The sequence below is a fragment of the Syngnathus typhle genome, linkage group LG8 (assembly GCF_033458585.1).
Source record: "Syngnathus typhle isolate RoL2023-S1 ecotype Sweden linkage group LG8, RoL_Styp_1.0, whole genome shotgun sequence".
Taxonomy (NCBI): Eukaryota; Metazoa; Chordata; class Actinopteri; order Syngnathiformes; family Syngnathidae; genus Syngnathus; species Syngnathus typhle.
Window position 1 is genome coordinate 4,978,128 of NC_083745.1, and position 15,849 is coordinate 4,993,976.

At 46.1% G+C, this 15,849-nt stretch overlaps 1 protein-coding gene across 1 annotated transcript in view; it reads left to right on the plus strand.

Moving 5' to 3' along the window:
- Positions 1-14,490, plus strand: part of LOC133158591 (glutamate receptor ionotropic, delta-1-like) — a 58,415-nt gene extending 43,925 nt beyond the window's left edge. Inside the window, exons 8-15 of the mRNA XM_061285881.1 lie at positions 2,070-2,171; positions 3,098-3,295; positions 3,797-4,127; positions 6,471-6,609; positions 9,064-9,259; positions 10,556-10,722; positions 11,692-11,932; positions 13,614-14,490. Of these exons, the coding sequence (XP_061141865.1) occupies positions 2,070-2,171; positions 3,098-3,295; positions 3,797-4,127; positions 6,471-6,609; positions 9,064-9,259; positions 10,556-10,722; positions 11,692-11,932; positions 13,614-14,048 (1,809 nt within the window). The 3' untranslated portion in view covers positions 14,049-14,490. The remainder of the gene's footprint in view (positions 1-2,069; positions 2,172-3,097; positions 3,296-3,796; positions 4,128-6,470; positions 6,610-9,063; positions 9,260-10,555; positions 10,723-11,691; positions 11,933-13,613) is intronic.
- The last annotated feature ends 1,359 nt before the right edge of the window (positions 14,491-15,849 follow it).

Genomic DNA, 15,849 nt, shown 5'->3' on the forward strand with positions numbered 1-15,849 from the left:
ATAGGTCAGGGGGAAAACGCCAGTACATTGTGGATATTGAAACATAGAGTGGGTCATATCGACCCGTGAACAATTTTCCAAAGAAACAAACAGAGCAGGAGCCAGTTGGCATCTGGTCCAAACTGCCGAGATGGTTTGGCGACCTCGCTCGCCAGGTCCTCGCCCGGCATGAAGAAAACACAGCGGCGTCTGCTTAATCAGAGCAATAATTGTGTCATGGCTGCCAGTCCTGGCCCAAACAAGGCCCAGCGGCCCTCGTCGTCATCATGCCAAATTGGACCGTCTTTTTTTTTTGTTCTCGGCCGCTGTACAATGCCGCTTATTTGGCCATGTTTTTTTTTTTTTTTGGCTCCACTCGAGTCCCCGGAGAAGTGGACAGACTTTTTCTCTCTGGCCAACAAAAGAATGTGGAGTCAAGTTGGATCGTGTTTGAGTTGCTTGACATCCAGCCATCCATTTTCGCTAGCGCTGGAGCTTATCTTGCTAACTTTGTCAAGTGTTCAAGTCAAGTGCCCATCGCGGCTCCCCCCTTTTATGTGACGTGATATCTGAGAAGATTAACAATAGCTAAACGATAAAGCTAACTGTGGTTTTAATTTAATCCTCTTTCTCGCACACCCACAGACTCGCAAGTTGCTGACTTTACCCGCATTGTCGATCTGAACGCCGACGCCGGGGGTTGTTTCATCTGCGGACGTAACATCAAATGTGGAAATAGAGATAACGGATCATTTTAGATGTTCCCTGTTTTTGTCAGAGCAGACTGATATTAGATTGATATATTAAACTCCGCGTTGTCTGTCAATGAGCGATAGCTTCATTGCAGCTTCTTCCGAGACTTAGGGAATCAACCTCAACAGTATTCACAAAGTTCCTTTTCCTATATTAGGATCAAAAACGATACAAATAGCCAAGTTACGTGTCTGCATTGGACTGGCTGAAGTAGCTCAAGGCAAAAAATCGGAAACTCGCTTCCGCTATTGTTCCGTGCGTCGTAATGACACAGTTGAAATGGTTCGATGACTAGCGTCATCGGCCGTCTCGTCCCCGTCGGGTAATTGAAGCCCTAAAAAAGAAAAATCATTGCTGCCTTTCTTTGTCAGTTTAAAACGATCATTGGCATTTCCGCAGCCTCGTTAAAGATTGAGCTTGGTGGCCATTAGCCAAATAACCGTCATTACGGTGTCTTTTTAAAAAGGCATATCATAGAATTTCCATAGGTCAATATCGTCGACTCTACGGAGCTGCAATATGGGCGCTCTATCGGCGCTTTCAAGTCCATGTTAACATCTTAGAGAGAAAAAAAACTCTGTTCCCTGGTTGGACTTTTTTGTTTTCAGGCCATTGTCCACTCCACCCTGACACTGATACACAATACAATCCTACTTAACTTTTTCATTTGATATAAGACCAGAAAATTGGGAAGTTGGAAGCTGCTTTGTGAGGGAGGGGGCGAGGTTGTTTGGCCGCGGGCCGTCCTTCTTGTCCTGTCATCTTCAATGAGGAAGACACCCGAAAAGTGACGCGTCCCATCCGGGCAGGACACTTGACCGGCAAGAAACGCTGATTAACAATTTAAACGACATCTTCTCGCCAAGCGGAGACGGAGCTCCAAAAGTTGACGAGGCGGAAGGGTAACAAATGTTCGTGTCTTATTGTGCCTCGACTTTCCTGAATGGCCGCCGCTGCCGCTTTCATCTCTAAACAAGCCGCAGATTATATTCAAAGTGCAGCATAACATTGTTGTCTCGCCTGAAAGTCCAAACAAAATTCTAATAATGGCTGACACCTGTCGCCTTGGCAACCAGATGTCTTGCGAGATACGGCCGCCGAATCATAAACTGTCAGCTGAGGCGAGGGTATTTGTTTCAGCTTGCTTGTTTCATATTGTGTTCAACGTCTTTTGGAAATCGATTCCACGAGACATTTTGTTTGTTTTGCATGCTCGGGTGCGTTTGTGTGAAAGAGCGCAAAATTACCGTTACAGTCGTTGCGATGCAATGGCCGCATCTCATTGCTCTGAGTCTCTAACTTGATCCGTTTTTGTTTTTTTTCTTTCTACCGTATAGTTGGCATCGTGGGACTCCAGCCGGGGTCTGAACGGAAGCTTAAAGGAGAGCCGGATCGAGAGCGGCATGGAGGGGGTGACGCTTAAGATTGTCACCTTGTTGGTAAGTCGCATCGGTCAACTGTGTGTTACTTGTTCAAAAAGATCAAATTGACCAAACTTGGACAAAATCTAAATTGAGCGAGGTCACAGAAAAGTGTCCTCCTAGCAGGAAGACTTTCAGGCATAGAAAAAACAACGGGCAACCCCTCTGGGAGCGTGTCGGCTGTGTGACAAACTCGTCGCTCGAGAGGACTTTCAAAGATTCTTTTCCCCCCGCACGAATTGGCCCGTTCGAAACCCTTCAATGTCAGATTGCCCTCTGCCAACTTTCCTTTCCTTTCCTTTCCTCCCTCCTCCTCTTCCTCCCACCGCGCTTCCTCTTCTTCTTCATGCATGGTTTCCCTCGCAGTGTATTTCTTCACATAAGTTGAGCTCAGCACCGTCGCCTCGATCACGCCATACGCCCGGCCCCTCCCTCCCTGTTTCTGCCCTTAATTCCTCTCTGGCACTTCATAAAGACGGACCATTTTTTTTAGAGATCCATTTCCACATTGACAAACCGCCACCGTTGCCATGGTGGCGTCAAGAGGAGCAGAGGAGACTATTTTATCAACTCTGGCTCCTTCGGAGGAGGCCCCTCAAGTTTCTCGTGTACTCATCTCTGCCAGCCAGTTTGCGGCGCATCACAATGAATGATTAAAGCTGCACTAATGAACTTTTCGGTGTTTCCGCTCACTTGGGTTCGCCTGCATTTGTAAAGCGTAATTAACTTCCCGGCCCCTCAGGTAAATACAATGAATAGCGCTGAGCATAAGTTTCTTGAAGGGACAATGATAATTCAATAGAAGTCAACCTGACTGATTTCTTTTGAGTTCTTGAGGGGTTTCTTTGTGGGTCAACCAAATTTTGCGTTGAGCGGCAGCCTAAAAGTGATTGTTCGTCATTTCTGGGCTTCAGTTCTGACCATTTGAAACATGATGTTAACAGGAAGAGCCCTTTGTGATGGTGGCAGAGAACATCCTGGGACAGCCCATGCGTTACAAGGGCTTCTCCATCGACGTCCTGGACGCCCTAGCCAAGATCCTGGGCTTTAAGTACGACATCTACCAAGTTGGAGATGCCAAGTACGGCTCGGCGCTCCCCAATGGCTCTTGGAACGGAATGATTGGAGAACTCATTGGAAAGGTCGGTGCGGGTTTTTGCGTTCCGGTATCCAGATTTAGATCCGAATGGTCTCTGGCAGATTTTCTTGTTTAAAAAAAAAAGAGGGCCCACTAATGGCGTTTGCTGTAATAGAAGCAAAAACAGAAAAGCATCGCATGGTCTGCTAAACAGTCGGTCGGCTTGGTTCTGGGAAATAGAAGGACAAAGGTTTGAGAGCATGACTGTGAATCATAATAGTCGCCGTAATGGATTTAGAGCTTATTTTCTCAGGCCGCTAATGCAAAGCAAGTCGCTGTCATGTTTCCTTTCACACACAGGTTCAATTTTATTTTGCGTTGAAACAGAAGGCTGCATGAAGAAAATGGCGGAACATTTACAGTGCTGACAAGTTCATTCAAATGTATTTAAAATGGCGTCCTACCTTCTCTAACTGAGCCGGACCGTCCAATCAAATCAAGTCAAACTGAATTGAATCCATCCTCAGTATCGAATGCTCTTTTTGCTGTGAATACGATTGAATAGAGGGCGGACCTGGCCGTGTCGGCCATCACCATCACCCCGGAGCGCGAGCGCGTTGTGGACTTCAGCAAGCGCTACTTGGACTACTCGGTGGGCATCTTGATGCGCAAGTCGGAAGAAAAAATCAACATCTTCTCCCTGCTGGCGCCGTTCGACCTGGCCGTGTGGGCCTGCATCGCCGCCGCCATCCCGGTGGTGGGCGTCATGATCTTTCTGCTCAGACGCATCCAGGCCCTTCGTTGCCAGAACAGCGCGGGCGGCCACCCGCCGCCGTCGCCCTCCACCTCGCTGCAAAGCGCCATCTGGATCGTCTACGGAGCTTTTGTCCAACAAGGTGAGTCAGACGGCTTTTGGTGGCATTTGTACATGATGTTGCGTTAATTACAGACTGAGATGACTAAACCTGACAATACTGACCAAAAAGAATCAATTCATTCGTCGCTAAGAAAGCAATTAAGGCGCCCTGGCTGGCCCGCCATAGTTTGATACTAATAAAGTGGCAATTCGGTTGCCATGACAATAATTATTACAGTCCTTATTACAAGTCAATTCTGTAATTTCGAAGCTGTTCCTTTGTCGTGAGGCTGAAGTGCTTCTTGAATAAAAGATTAGAGGGGAAAAAAATACAATGGATGCATGGTGTTGCGGCTTCTCCGCTAACGCTAACCCACCATTAATGAATTAAAAGCTGGCGCGCCAAAGTAAAATTATCACATATTGAGGCTTTAATTACGAAAAAAAAAATAGTTTCAAAATCATTTTAAAGTCCACCAATGTTTTGGTCATCTAGAATTGACCGCACATTTTCCAGGCTGGTCCACATGCCGTATATTGGAGACCACTCCAGCATTGCCAAGCACGGTTCGCCTTATTTGAGGTCAACGCATCATCAACATGATTTTGAAGCAAAATGTTGACACATTAGACGGAAGGAAGTTTGTCACACTTTGTGTGATTAAACAGAGCAGAAAAGGTGAGGAATGCACAAATCAATTAAAATAGCGTACATGCATTGAAGAGCTGGCCGCCACTGAGCTATCCATCATTGAAACAAATGCACAGCCTTGCATTTTTGCAAAGGTGTCTTCTTCAAGGACGCCGGTACAGGCTCATCTTTACAGCTGCTCGGCATCCAGCTCAGACGTCCTGTTTGGACAACTAAGCAGCATCCATCATCCAGCCCCAAAACAGCATGAATTTAGGATGTGTTTTTTGTTTCACTATGACTTTGCCAGTTTTGGTCTTTGTCAAGCCGACGCTTTGTTTACCGGGAAGACGCCGGTCGCTTTGATATGGAGCCGAAGCTGATGCATTATGGCTTTGTTGGAGAGCGGGAACTCGGCCGTCATTTCCAAATGATATGGCAACATTTGCTGCACACACCAGACTAGGGGAAACTTCCTCTTGTCTTTTCGATTGAGACAAGGAATTTCTATTTATGTGTTCGGTTAGTTATTTATTTATTTTATTTTTTTAATTTATTATAGATGTGGTAATGCAGCCCTAAAACTCTGAACTAGACAGATGTGGGAAAAAAAATCGACAACTCACACATACTAGAAGATTAACCCTATCACTTAGTGTACATTTGCACAACCGATACTCTCCACGCTTTGCTTTTGTCAGCAGCATTTTGTTTTGTTTGTGCCGCACGAACACTTGATCAAATGCGCCGTTGATTTCTCGCTTGACACACGCACGGGCAGGCACTCCCAATTTGTCTCTAAACAATAAAAAGTCAATTCTAAAATCATATTTCCCCTTTTGGAGAGCGGCTGGAAATCATGGCGAGCAGCAATTTCAAAGAGGCAAATCGTTGTTTGCGCCTGATGACAAAGTTTTATAAGAAGTTTATTTGGGAGAAGAAGACGGAGCGCCGCACTAGATCCACTTGACTTTCACGATGCACATTTCACATTCGATGACCTTTAAAGATCACTCAAAGGCGCGCATAATAAAAATGACGGATGGCGGCGCGGCACGGCGCAGCGTTCACTTCCGTCCCGAGGCCGCAGCTGCGTCAACGGTGACACACTCCAGCCAAAGACGCTCTCATCACATCATTTTGCACTGGCGCCGGCTTCCTCCTGACATTTCTACAGCTACTTTTTTTTTTACTTTCAAATACTGGAATTCATCCTGACATTTCTCTCGTACACTTCATAAGCCCTTTTTGATTTCATAGTGAGAGCGCTGGAGAGGCAGAAATGAAATGAAAAAAACAAACGTGATGAAGCAGTCAAAAATTAAAAAAAAAAAAATATGGGAGGAAGAAAGTTGGATGAATAAAAACGACTATTAATGAAGACTCGACATTTTGGAGCAAATTTTGCCATGCGTGTTTGAATCCAGCCGTGCCTTGAGATGAAATATGAATTTCTTCCTTGCACATGCTTGGGACTCTTTCCATGAATGGACATGATTGGAAAGACCAGCAACAAAAAATTAATATTTAAAAAAATAATAAAAATGAACAAAAATTGGGTATTTTGTTGATTTTTATTTTATTTTTTTAATAGTTATATTTTTGGGGAGTGAGAGAGTGCAAATATTTTTTTTCTAATTTTTTAATGTGTGTAATGTGTAAAAAAAAAAAAAAAGGAAAGGAGAAAAAAAATGGTCTGAATTTAAAAGAGCTCGGCCCCAATAATGACGGTGCGCATGTGTGTCGGCGCAGGCAGCGACTCCATCTTGGGCTCGGTGGCCCTGCGCATCGTGATGGGCAGTTGGTGGCTCTTCACCCTCATCGTGTGCTCATCTTACACAGCCAACCTGGCCGCCTACCTCACCGTCTCCCGCATGGACAACGCCATAAGGTAAGACTGATACCATTAGCGACTCTTTTCTACCTGCGCAGTTTGATGAGTAGCAATCTACCGTTTCCATTGAACCGCAAAGAAAGTAAACTGAGATATTAAAAAAACATCACCTCATACTACTAAATGAACAAATATGAAAAAAAAAAATAGCTCAAAGGATTTTGTGTGTTTTAATTGTGAGAGCATGCAGAGAATGATAACAATGAAAACAAAATGTTCTCCCTGCAATTCTCAGAAGTAAGTGCTTCATAAATCATGTAGCCGGTGTGGGATTATTTGCGGAGAACACACAGTAATCTTTGTAAACATAAAACAATCCCGGGACGGTATTACATGGTATTTGTTTGGGCGAGGACTCAAGGGCGCCTGAAGAGCTGCGAGAAGAGGACGGCTGACAGGGAAGGAGGGTGGGATGAAATAAAAAGAAAACAAAATCAATGTGACAGCCTCAACGCAGAAGATTCAGGATCAAACCAGGGCAGCGGTCGTATTGCAAAGGACAAAGCGAATTAGGTGGCGAACGCCCTTCGAGCCAATGTTGGCAGATTCGATCATTGCCGCAAATTGACATAAAGGTGACGCTTAAGCGCAAGTGTGTTCAAAACAGTCAGGAAGCCGGCTTTGGATGAAAACTTTTTTCCACCAAGTAAGACTAATGAACTGAGCGCCTCTCTCTGTTCTCCTTCCTAAACACACCTCGGCGATCGATAAGCTCCCAAATATTCTTTTTTCTGCTGGAGAAATAATGCCCATCGCTCACTCGTCCTACTTTTAAAGTCTGAACGAGGACAAAAACATAAAAAGGCATCATATTTCATCAGGCGGGCTTAACAAGGTGCAGTTTGCAACCCCCGTGGAGTTCAATTGGAAAACAGTAAAGCTCCTTTATAATTCGACTAGTCAATTTCTTATCTCCCTCAAGCGACTGTCCTACTGCCAAAAAGCACACGGGATGCAAGTCAGTGCCAAAAAGCGCACAAAATATTCTCCTCAGAAGGGGAGCGGTTCGGTCTCGGGCGTTCGCTACCAGTTCGTCACAGGTTATAATGCAAATTAGCCCTTGACTTCACATCTAGAAATCCTATTGATTGGGCTCTAATTAGCGTATTTGACAATTATTGGATTATCTGTATTTTATTCTGCCAAATATTGGAATCGACGTCGGCCTAAAAAAAAATCTTGTCGCTTGGGCTCTAATTAGCATATTTGTTCTTATTTGAGACAGAAGAACTAAAATCAAAACTTGATTATTTAACAGACTATCATTTTTCACCTCAAGTAGTTTTTTTTTTTTTTGGTGGAGATTTAATGACTACAGGCTGTTTTGAGAAGAAAAACAATTTCCATCCATTTGTCTTGCTCTCACCTCCCTATTCTTGTTCTGTTTACCTTACCTTACGGTTCCATATACTTACCAAGTTGATTAATTTCAAATGCAATTGTTTGCCACGGCTCAGCGTGCTACAGTTAAAAGAAAATGCAATCCAAAACCCCCCCCCCAAAAAAATCATCTCATGTTTTTTTTTTTTCCACTGCGGCAAAAGCTGGGAATGCTACCTGCCGAAAAAGGCCGCAGATGATAAACTAGCGAATCACTTATTTGCGCCTCAAGTTGCTTCCGAGCCACGCTCTAGAGGCTTCTAATTAAACGGCTGAATTAGCCCCACGTCATCATCCCGAGATAAGCTTTTCGATTTCCTCTTTCTGTTGTTGTTGTTGTTGTTGGTTTTTACGAGACAAGTGTGCTTGTAAAAGCAGCGTGGCGCTCCTCTAATGTCTTGCTTATGGTTGCAGAAAAACGGATAAAACGCATTTTGTTTACAGTGTCAGCCGCCTCGTTTCCACAACCGTTTAACTGGCATTGAATGCAAAGTCAAATAATGACATGCATATTAGCGCATTTGGCAGCATTTCAGCAGCGATAATGAAAACGGCAAAAAAAAAACTACCAACAATCGAAAACAATCGTTATTATCGGTCACCTATATGAGCCCAAGGGAGTTCCTCCCCCCGCCACACACAAAAAATGTCTTCTTCTTAGGCGCTCACCACTTCTGCATAATAGCGTCATGAGAGAGTCATTTTCAGATATGCAGTATTGTTCATAAAAAGTACATTAGCGTATGCTCTTACGAGCAGTTAATGGCCAATCGGAGAGATTAATGCGCCGATCGTTCAGAATCCAAACCCTTGGATTTCTCCTCATCGTTAGCGCGGGCGCTCGCCGCGGGCACGCTACCGGCGCCAGGCGGGGAAGCTACAGGTGCGGCGCATTTGCTTCATCGAGAGCATGCTAATGAGATTTTCTCCAATGCACACAAGGACTCGGGAGCGCTCATTTAACATGCTGATTGGGCTCGGAGAAAAGCCCAAATGTTGTCCCGGGGTGCTAATATACCACTTCTTCTACGGCAAAGAAGCTAAAAAAAAAAAAGGGTCATTGCTTTCCAGGTCTTTCCAGGACCTGTCCAAGCAAGCAGACCTGGCGTACGGGACGGTGAGGGACTCGGCCGTGTACGATTATTTCCAAGCCAAAGGCACCAACCCCCTGGAGCAGGACAGCACCTTTGCCGACCTGTGGAAGACCATCAACAAAAACAACGGGTTCCATCACTCCGTCTCGGGCCCCGCCGAAGGCATCAAGAAGGTAGAACACACCCAAAACCACTCATCGCAAAACTTAATGAGATCCAGACTTACTTTGCTTTCCAAAATTTCAGTCACTGGGCTACCAAAGAAATATTTTATGATTCCTTTCCTGTCTGTCAGAGTGCAACAGCCACAGGCGTGCATAAGCCCAAGAAGGTGGAATCCATAATTGAACAAATATCTTTGAAGTTCAGACATCTAACGAGGAAGCCTAATTTGGATCAGGACGATGCAGGTGGGACGGTTTTGGACCGCCAGCCGTACCCCAGGAGCTGCTTGGGTATACGTAGATATGGAGATAAAGAACACGTCTCAGACAGAGTCAATGCAACGGTGATTCTTTGCTGAGTCGTATTTTATGCCAAGCCACAAATGTCCTCGAGTTGACTCACTTGTAGTCAGGAGGCAAAACGAAGCGCATTCTTCTACGCGTGTCTGCGTGGTCCTAATGAGACACGAGGTGCAGAGGCTTCGTTTTTTTCGCATTTGTTGACAGCGCTCGGCAATGCGACGACACCTTGGGGGGAAAGAACCGAGACAACAAGAAAGCGCAAATCCAAAAGGATTCCGGCGCCATTCTCATCCCCTTCATGCAAATGATTTTCATCATGGTTGACAAGAAATGTCGTTCTGGCGTGTTGGAGCCAAAGTTCTTTGGCTTTGTTCTTAAAAAGATAAAACTCAACTGTAGGTTTAAAAAAAGGAAATGTACTCACAAAATGACTTCCTTCGATTGGAAAAAAAACCAAGTTGGGGCCAGTGTGACATTATGCACAGCTTGAGCTGTGGCGAGTCATTACACAGAGAAGCTTTCAGGAAATTACATTTGGCATTAGCGTGCACGTAATTGGGACACCGAGTCAAAGATGCGACGCAGGGGGGTTCGGCAAAGTTGAACGACAAAAAGTAAGAAAAAGCAAAACAAAAAAAAGTCATTGGGCTGCTCAGGAATAAAGCTTTTGCTGTAATGAATGAGCGAGCGAGCGAGCGAGCGGGCGGGACTTTTTTGCCAGTCTCGAGGCAACAATGCCCAATTGATCTTTGTCAAAAATCAATGCGACTCAAACAAGATTTTTTTTTTTCTTTGCAAGCATCCAGATGTCGACTCACGCAATTATCCTTTGTGTATCAAACCTGTGTCTTTTTTTTTTTTGGGGGGGGGGGCTGTTCAAAAACAAACAAAAAAAAACTGTACACAATTAGATCAGGGTTGTTTATTATTGATCTATTCATAATTATTCCAAGCCCTGTGTATTCATCAACTACTGAAATATTTAACGTGCTCTTCCCGCAGGTTAAGCGAGAGTCGTACGCCTTCCTGTGGGACATGGCGGTGGTGGAATACGCCGCCCTGACGGACGACGACTGCACCCTGACGGTGGCCGGCAACGGCATCAGCACCAGAGGCTACGGCGTGGCTCTGCAGCACGGCAGCCCCTACAGGGACCTCTTCTCTCAGAAGTTGGTACTCCGCCGTCACGCCTTTAGAAAGCCCGGCTTTTAACAGAACGTCATTAGCGCCGTCTCGCTACTTGACGAGGAAGCCCCGTTGGGTCACGTGCAGCAGGGAACAAAAAGGAAAAGACTCTACCAGAGGACACTTGTTGAAAGCAAAAAAGGAGCGATTTGGCGGTGAGGGATTTGGGGAGATGCACTATGCTCGCGCCTGCTTTGAGGTTCGACTTGTTGCCTGGCAACCTCGTAGCCGTTCATTCAAACCAGTTTGGAATCTTGTATCAATACGTGGTTTTTTTGTAAACAACCAAGAAAACTTTAAATTAGCGCTGAACTATTCATGGAATTCAAATTCTGGATGGAGGGGGGGAGTGCATTTTAAAGTCTTCAACGAAATGATTTGTTTGCTTTTCACCTTAAAGCTCATTTTGTGATTTTTCAAAGAAGTCATTTTGTAAACAGATAACAGACATTTTATCAACGGTTGCAATCAATACTCGCATTTTTTTTTTTTTTTTTTTACCCACCGTAGAAACACAGCCTCACTTGAATGCATAACTTGTGGCCAAATGAATGAAAAACACCTGCGGCATCTCTCGTTGTCATTTTTCTTGTGGAAATTATTTCATGTCAAAGGCTTCCATTTTTCTGAGCGTGCTTTTTTGGGGGGGGGGCTCACAATACATGCGCAGATTTATGCTGTGATATTTATGTTCCGGTCCTTGCCGAAAGTGTTGAAAAATCGTGTGGCTTGACCGCATCCGTCTGCTCTTTTCCGTTTTGCTCATACACAATCTGCTTTCAATTTCATTATGAGCTCCATTTTTCATTGCAGCTTGGCCGGTGGAAAATGACAAAGTTATTGGAACGTTAGAACTAGATATTACAAATCCTCCATAATGAGGCACGGAGGGCTATTTTATCACCTCGGAGCCCCTGACCGGTTTTGTAACGCTGCCTTTATGCCATGCTCAGGATATTGGAGCTCCAGGAAAAAGGCGATCTAGACATCTTGAAGCAGAAGTGGTGGCCAAAGAAGGGCCGCTGCGACCTGCAGAGCCACGCCGACGCCCAAACGGAGGGCCGGGCGCTGCACCTGCACAGTTTCGCCGGGGTCTTCTGCATCCTGGCGGCCGGGCTGCTGCTGGCCCTGCTGGTGGCCGCCCTGGAGACCTGGTGGAACAGCAACCACTGCCGCCGAAAGGAGCCCAAAGAGGTGACCAATGACAACTCGTCCGGCCCGGGTCCTGGTCCGAACCGGGCCGTCGCCGCCGCCGGTCCCCCCGCCCCGCCGAGGCCCCGGTCGAGACCCAGACCCCCGGGCCCCCCGGTCCTGCCCAGAGACGCCACTGCCACACTCTACTTTATGGATCCAGCAAGCACAGACGCCAGCCCCGATTTAGTCGAGCTGCAGTACACGCAGTTATAATAGGTGTGCCCCGACGATAGTCCCGACGTCATGTGATCGGTCTGTGATCATTCCTTCTCATGCCTGGAGATTGCTTGGGGCGCTTTCTCTGCCGCTGTGGTTCGTTCCCGTCGGGAGCCTCGCCGCTGCTCGTGGGAGAGAACCACAGCGGCGACGACAGAACCGCATAGTCACCATGTCATGGTGTACTGTTCATGTCCAAGAAAGTCCCAATTGTACTCCTGGGTTCATCCACGCGCACTTCAGTGGTCCAGAAGCTCTCTCGAGCTCATCCATTCAAGTCTTAATGCCGTAGAGCTCGGACTTGTGCTCAACCCCTCTCTGCACGAGGCCTCCAGACTACGAAGGCTTGACATGGATCCCTAAACTAAAGTGTGAGCGCCAGCAGATGGCGTAGAATCTCCGCCTTGACCCGCCACCGTCTGTTTGACTTGGTATGCAAGCGTTGCCGCTCCAGGGAACCACTTTCAGTCCGTGTCCTGACCTGACCCGGTCGCACGCAGGAGGTGGCGACGAGGACAGCAAAGCCCTTTCCGCCAGCTCAAACGTCACAATTTGGGGTCGTTGTTTGACAATTACAGACGCCAGGCTCTTGACCCGGGCAGGTCAGGAGCAGCCTGAAAAAGAATTCCTGCGTGGTGATTGGCTGTGCTGGGACAAAACCAAAAAGGGGGCGGGACACGGGGTCAGGCAGGATTCTAGTCGCTTCATCTGTCATCTCACTCTGTTGTCTTTGGGGTCGTCATTGCAAGACCAGGGAAGCTGGATGCGGACTAAGATGGCACGACTGGGGACATGAGAAGGATTTTGTACGCAAAATGAAGCAAACATTTCAACCAGAACACATTCATGTTTATTAGGAGTGTGCATCTGTCCAAGAAGATGATTCCATACGTATCTCGATACATGGGATGCAATACACTGTTCATGATTCGATTCACCAGTTTGAAACCCGCCTCCAGCTTTCCGTCACTGTCATTTGTCATTGATGTGGTATGAATGTCTATTTTAAGTGTTTGAAATATTTCCGTCTTTTTTTACCATAAAGAAAGTGGTTCTGAAACTTTTGGAGTCCAGGGACCACTTCCAAGGACCTTCACTTTGTCCTATCACAAACAAAACTTTTTGGGGACCCTCAAACAACATCTCACGGACCTCCAACAGTCCCCGAACCCCAGTTTAAGAACCACTTGTCTTGTGTCGGAGGCCGTCTTGTCAGCCAGTGTTCCTTCTTTTATGTCTGTGTACATTTTGAAGTAAACTTTTGTTTATTTTCTCCAAAGTAGGCAGGTGTGTTGTTACATCACACCTCAATTGGACAATTTGGCTTTTCCGTTGGCATGCCCCAGACTGCTTTTACCCTGCAGGTCAATGTGGCCAGTGCATGGACTGTTGATGATCCTTGAGAACAAACCAACCTGTGTAACCTCTCTCTCACCTTTTTTAATGCCCCCCACCTTTCCTGCAGGACAAAGAGGTAAACCTGGAGCAGGTCCACCACCGTTTAAACAGCCTCCTGGACGAAGACCTGGCCCACAAGCAGCTGCCGGGTCAGTCCATCGAGATCTCGGCCCTAGACATTGGCAGCATGCAGCCCAGCCAGTCTCTGGAGGTCTTGTCGGCCCGGGAGTACCCCGCCCACCGGGGGCCGCCGCCGCTCTCGGTCAGCACCTTCCTCCGCGAGGGCCACGGCGCCGGCAGGACACTGGGCGCGGCGGGCGGCCGGACCCTGCCCCTGCCCCTCAGCAGCGCCACCATGCCGTCCATCCGCTGCAAACACCGGGCTCCCAACGGGGGGCTCTTCCGCCAGAGCCCCGTCAAGACGCCCATGCCTATGTCCTACCAGCCCGTGCCGGGAGGAGCCATCCCGGAGGGGGAGGCCAGCCACGGGACCTCCATCTGAGCGCTCCGGCTCACTCGCATAAACAGTGCCAATGTTGTGGAGAGATATAAATAGAACCTGAAAATCAAGAGAGAAAAAAAAAAAACTTTTTATCGACCAGTGGTGAGGCGACACAAGAAATGACCGAGGAGACTCTACTGTACATATTTAACTATAGAGAGGGCAGAGCGACATTACAAAGTGTATTTTGAATATTCCCCAGAGTTGAGTTTAAAAAAAAAAAAAGCAGAAACGTATTTGGAAACGATGACTGTTTGGATGGCTTTGTAAATTTTTGTTCTCCACAAATAAAGGTGACAATTTTTTTGTGGTTGTTTTCTAAGTGCCAAGTTCCACTTCCGTTTTCTTTCAGATAACTGAATGTATTGTGAGAAATCATGATCAACAAAGACATTTTACACTGGGAAGAAAAAAAAAGACATTTCAATGACTGATTTGTTTCTTACAAAAACAATAAAATGGTATAGTACAACCAAAAAAGCGACGTGTGAAACTTTGCAAGTTGGGCTGCCATGTGCTGTTTTTGTGTGTTTGTTGACTGACAGCGGCGGGTGTGTCACAAAAGCAATTTCTACGCATCATATGGTCTTAAAAAAGAAAAAAATAGGTCACTGGGTGAGAATTAAATTGAATGAACTGGAAAAAAACAATCAAAAGAACAAATCATTTATTAAATAAAAATAATTAGTATTGGATGAAAAAGAAACAACATACCCATGGGAGAATTCAAACCAGCTATTCTCATTTACAAGTTGGCTACTTTAACCACTCAGCCAAAGTTACAGGGTTAAGGTTTTGGGGTCAGGGTTAAGAGGTTATCGTCCAAAACCATGAAACATGTTCAACTTCCTGGTGAAACCAAAAGTCTCCATGCGCTTTTTGCACAGACGCCGTAATGATGTAACCCCGCCATACATGACTCTCATGGACAATCCGTATAATTGGCCCGAATCTGCTGTTAAATAACTTCGATTCTGCCCGCAGGGACGAACGAAGCTGGCCAGATGGACGCGCCGTCTTTATGATTATCTCATTTCTGGCTTGTTGCATCTTTGTTAGCATGGTAAGTAAAATTGTCAAATTATTATATTGCCATGCGAGCCATATGATTACTCCCAACTTTACAAACTGTATTGCTTTGGTGCCAAGGAACTCATTCCAAGTGAGTGTGAATTTGAGCTTTTTAGGGATGTCTCCAGAAGCAACGGTGACCTAACAAATACAAAGCTGGAACCAAAGCTTTCATGCGAGAGAGAATAATTTAGTCGAGCTTGCCGTGCTATGCTGACAGGACAAAAAAAAAAGAATATTTGGAGGTGGAACAAAAGCTAGCGAGCACCTCTGGGACTCAAAGTCTCAGTGGATAGGAAAGTACAGTGCCACTTGAAGAGCGGATGAATTTTTCATGAGGCCGGCGGGGCTTCTGCTGCAGGTTGCAAGACGAAGAGGTGGCCCGCTAATAAATGATGCAGTTATTTAACCTTATTGCCTCAAACGAGGAAATAATGTCACGATTCCCTCCTAACACGCTCTGGTCTGCTTCCCACAGACCGACTTGATCATCAGCGAGATCATGCAGCTGAAATTAACTTTGATATTAATTATGTATCAGTGAGGGAAGGCTGTCGCAAACTCGACCCCAAGCCCAATCCGTCAGGTGAGCAAACGATTCCTGGAACACACGGGAAATCGCCTCTCGAATAAAGCTCTATTATTTCTTTTTTTTCAAAGTCAACGAGGATGGCCTCCAGCTCGTCTGCAACCGCCAGCACAGCCGTAATAGAAAACGGATGGACGGACG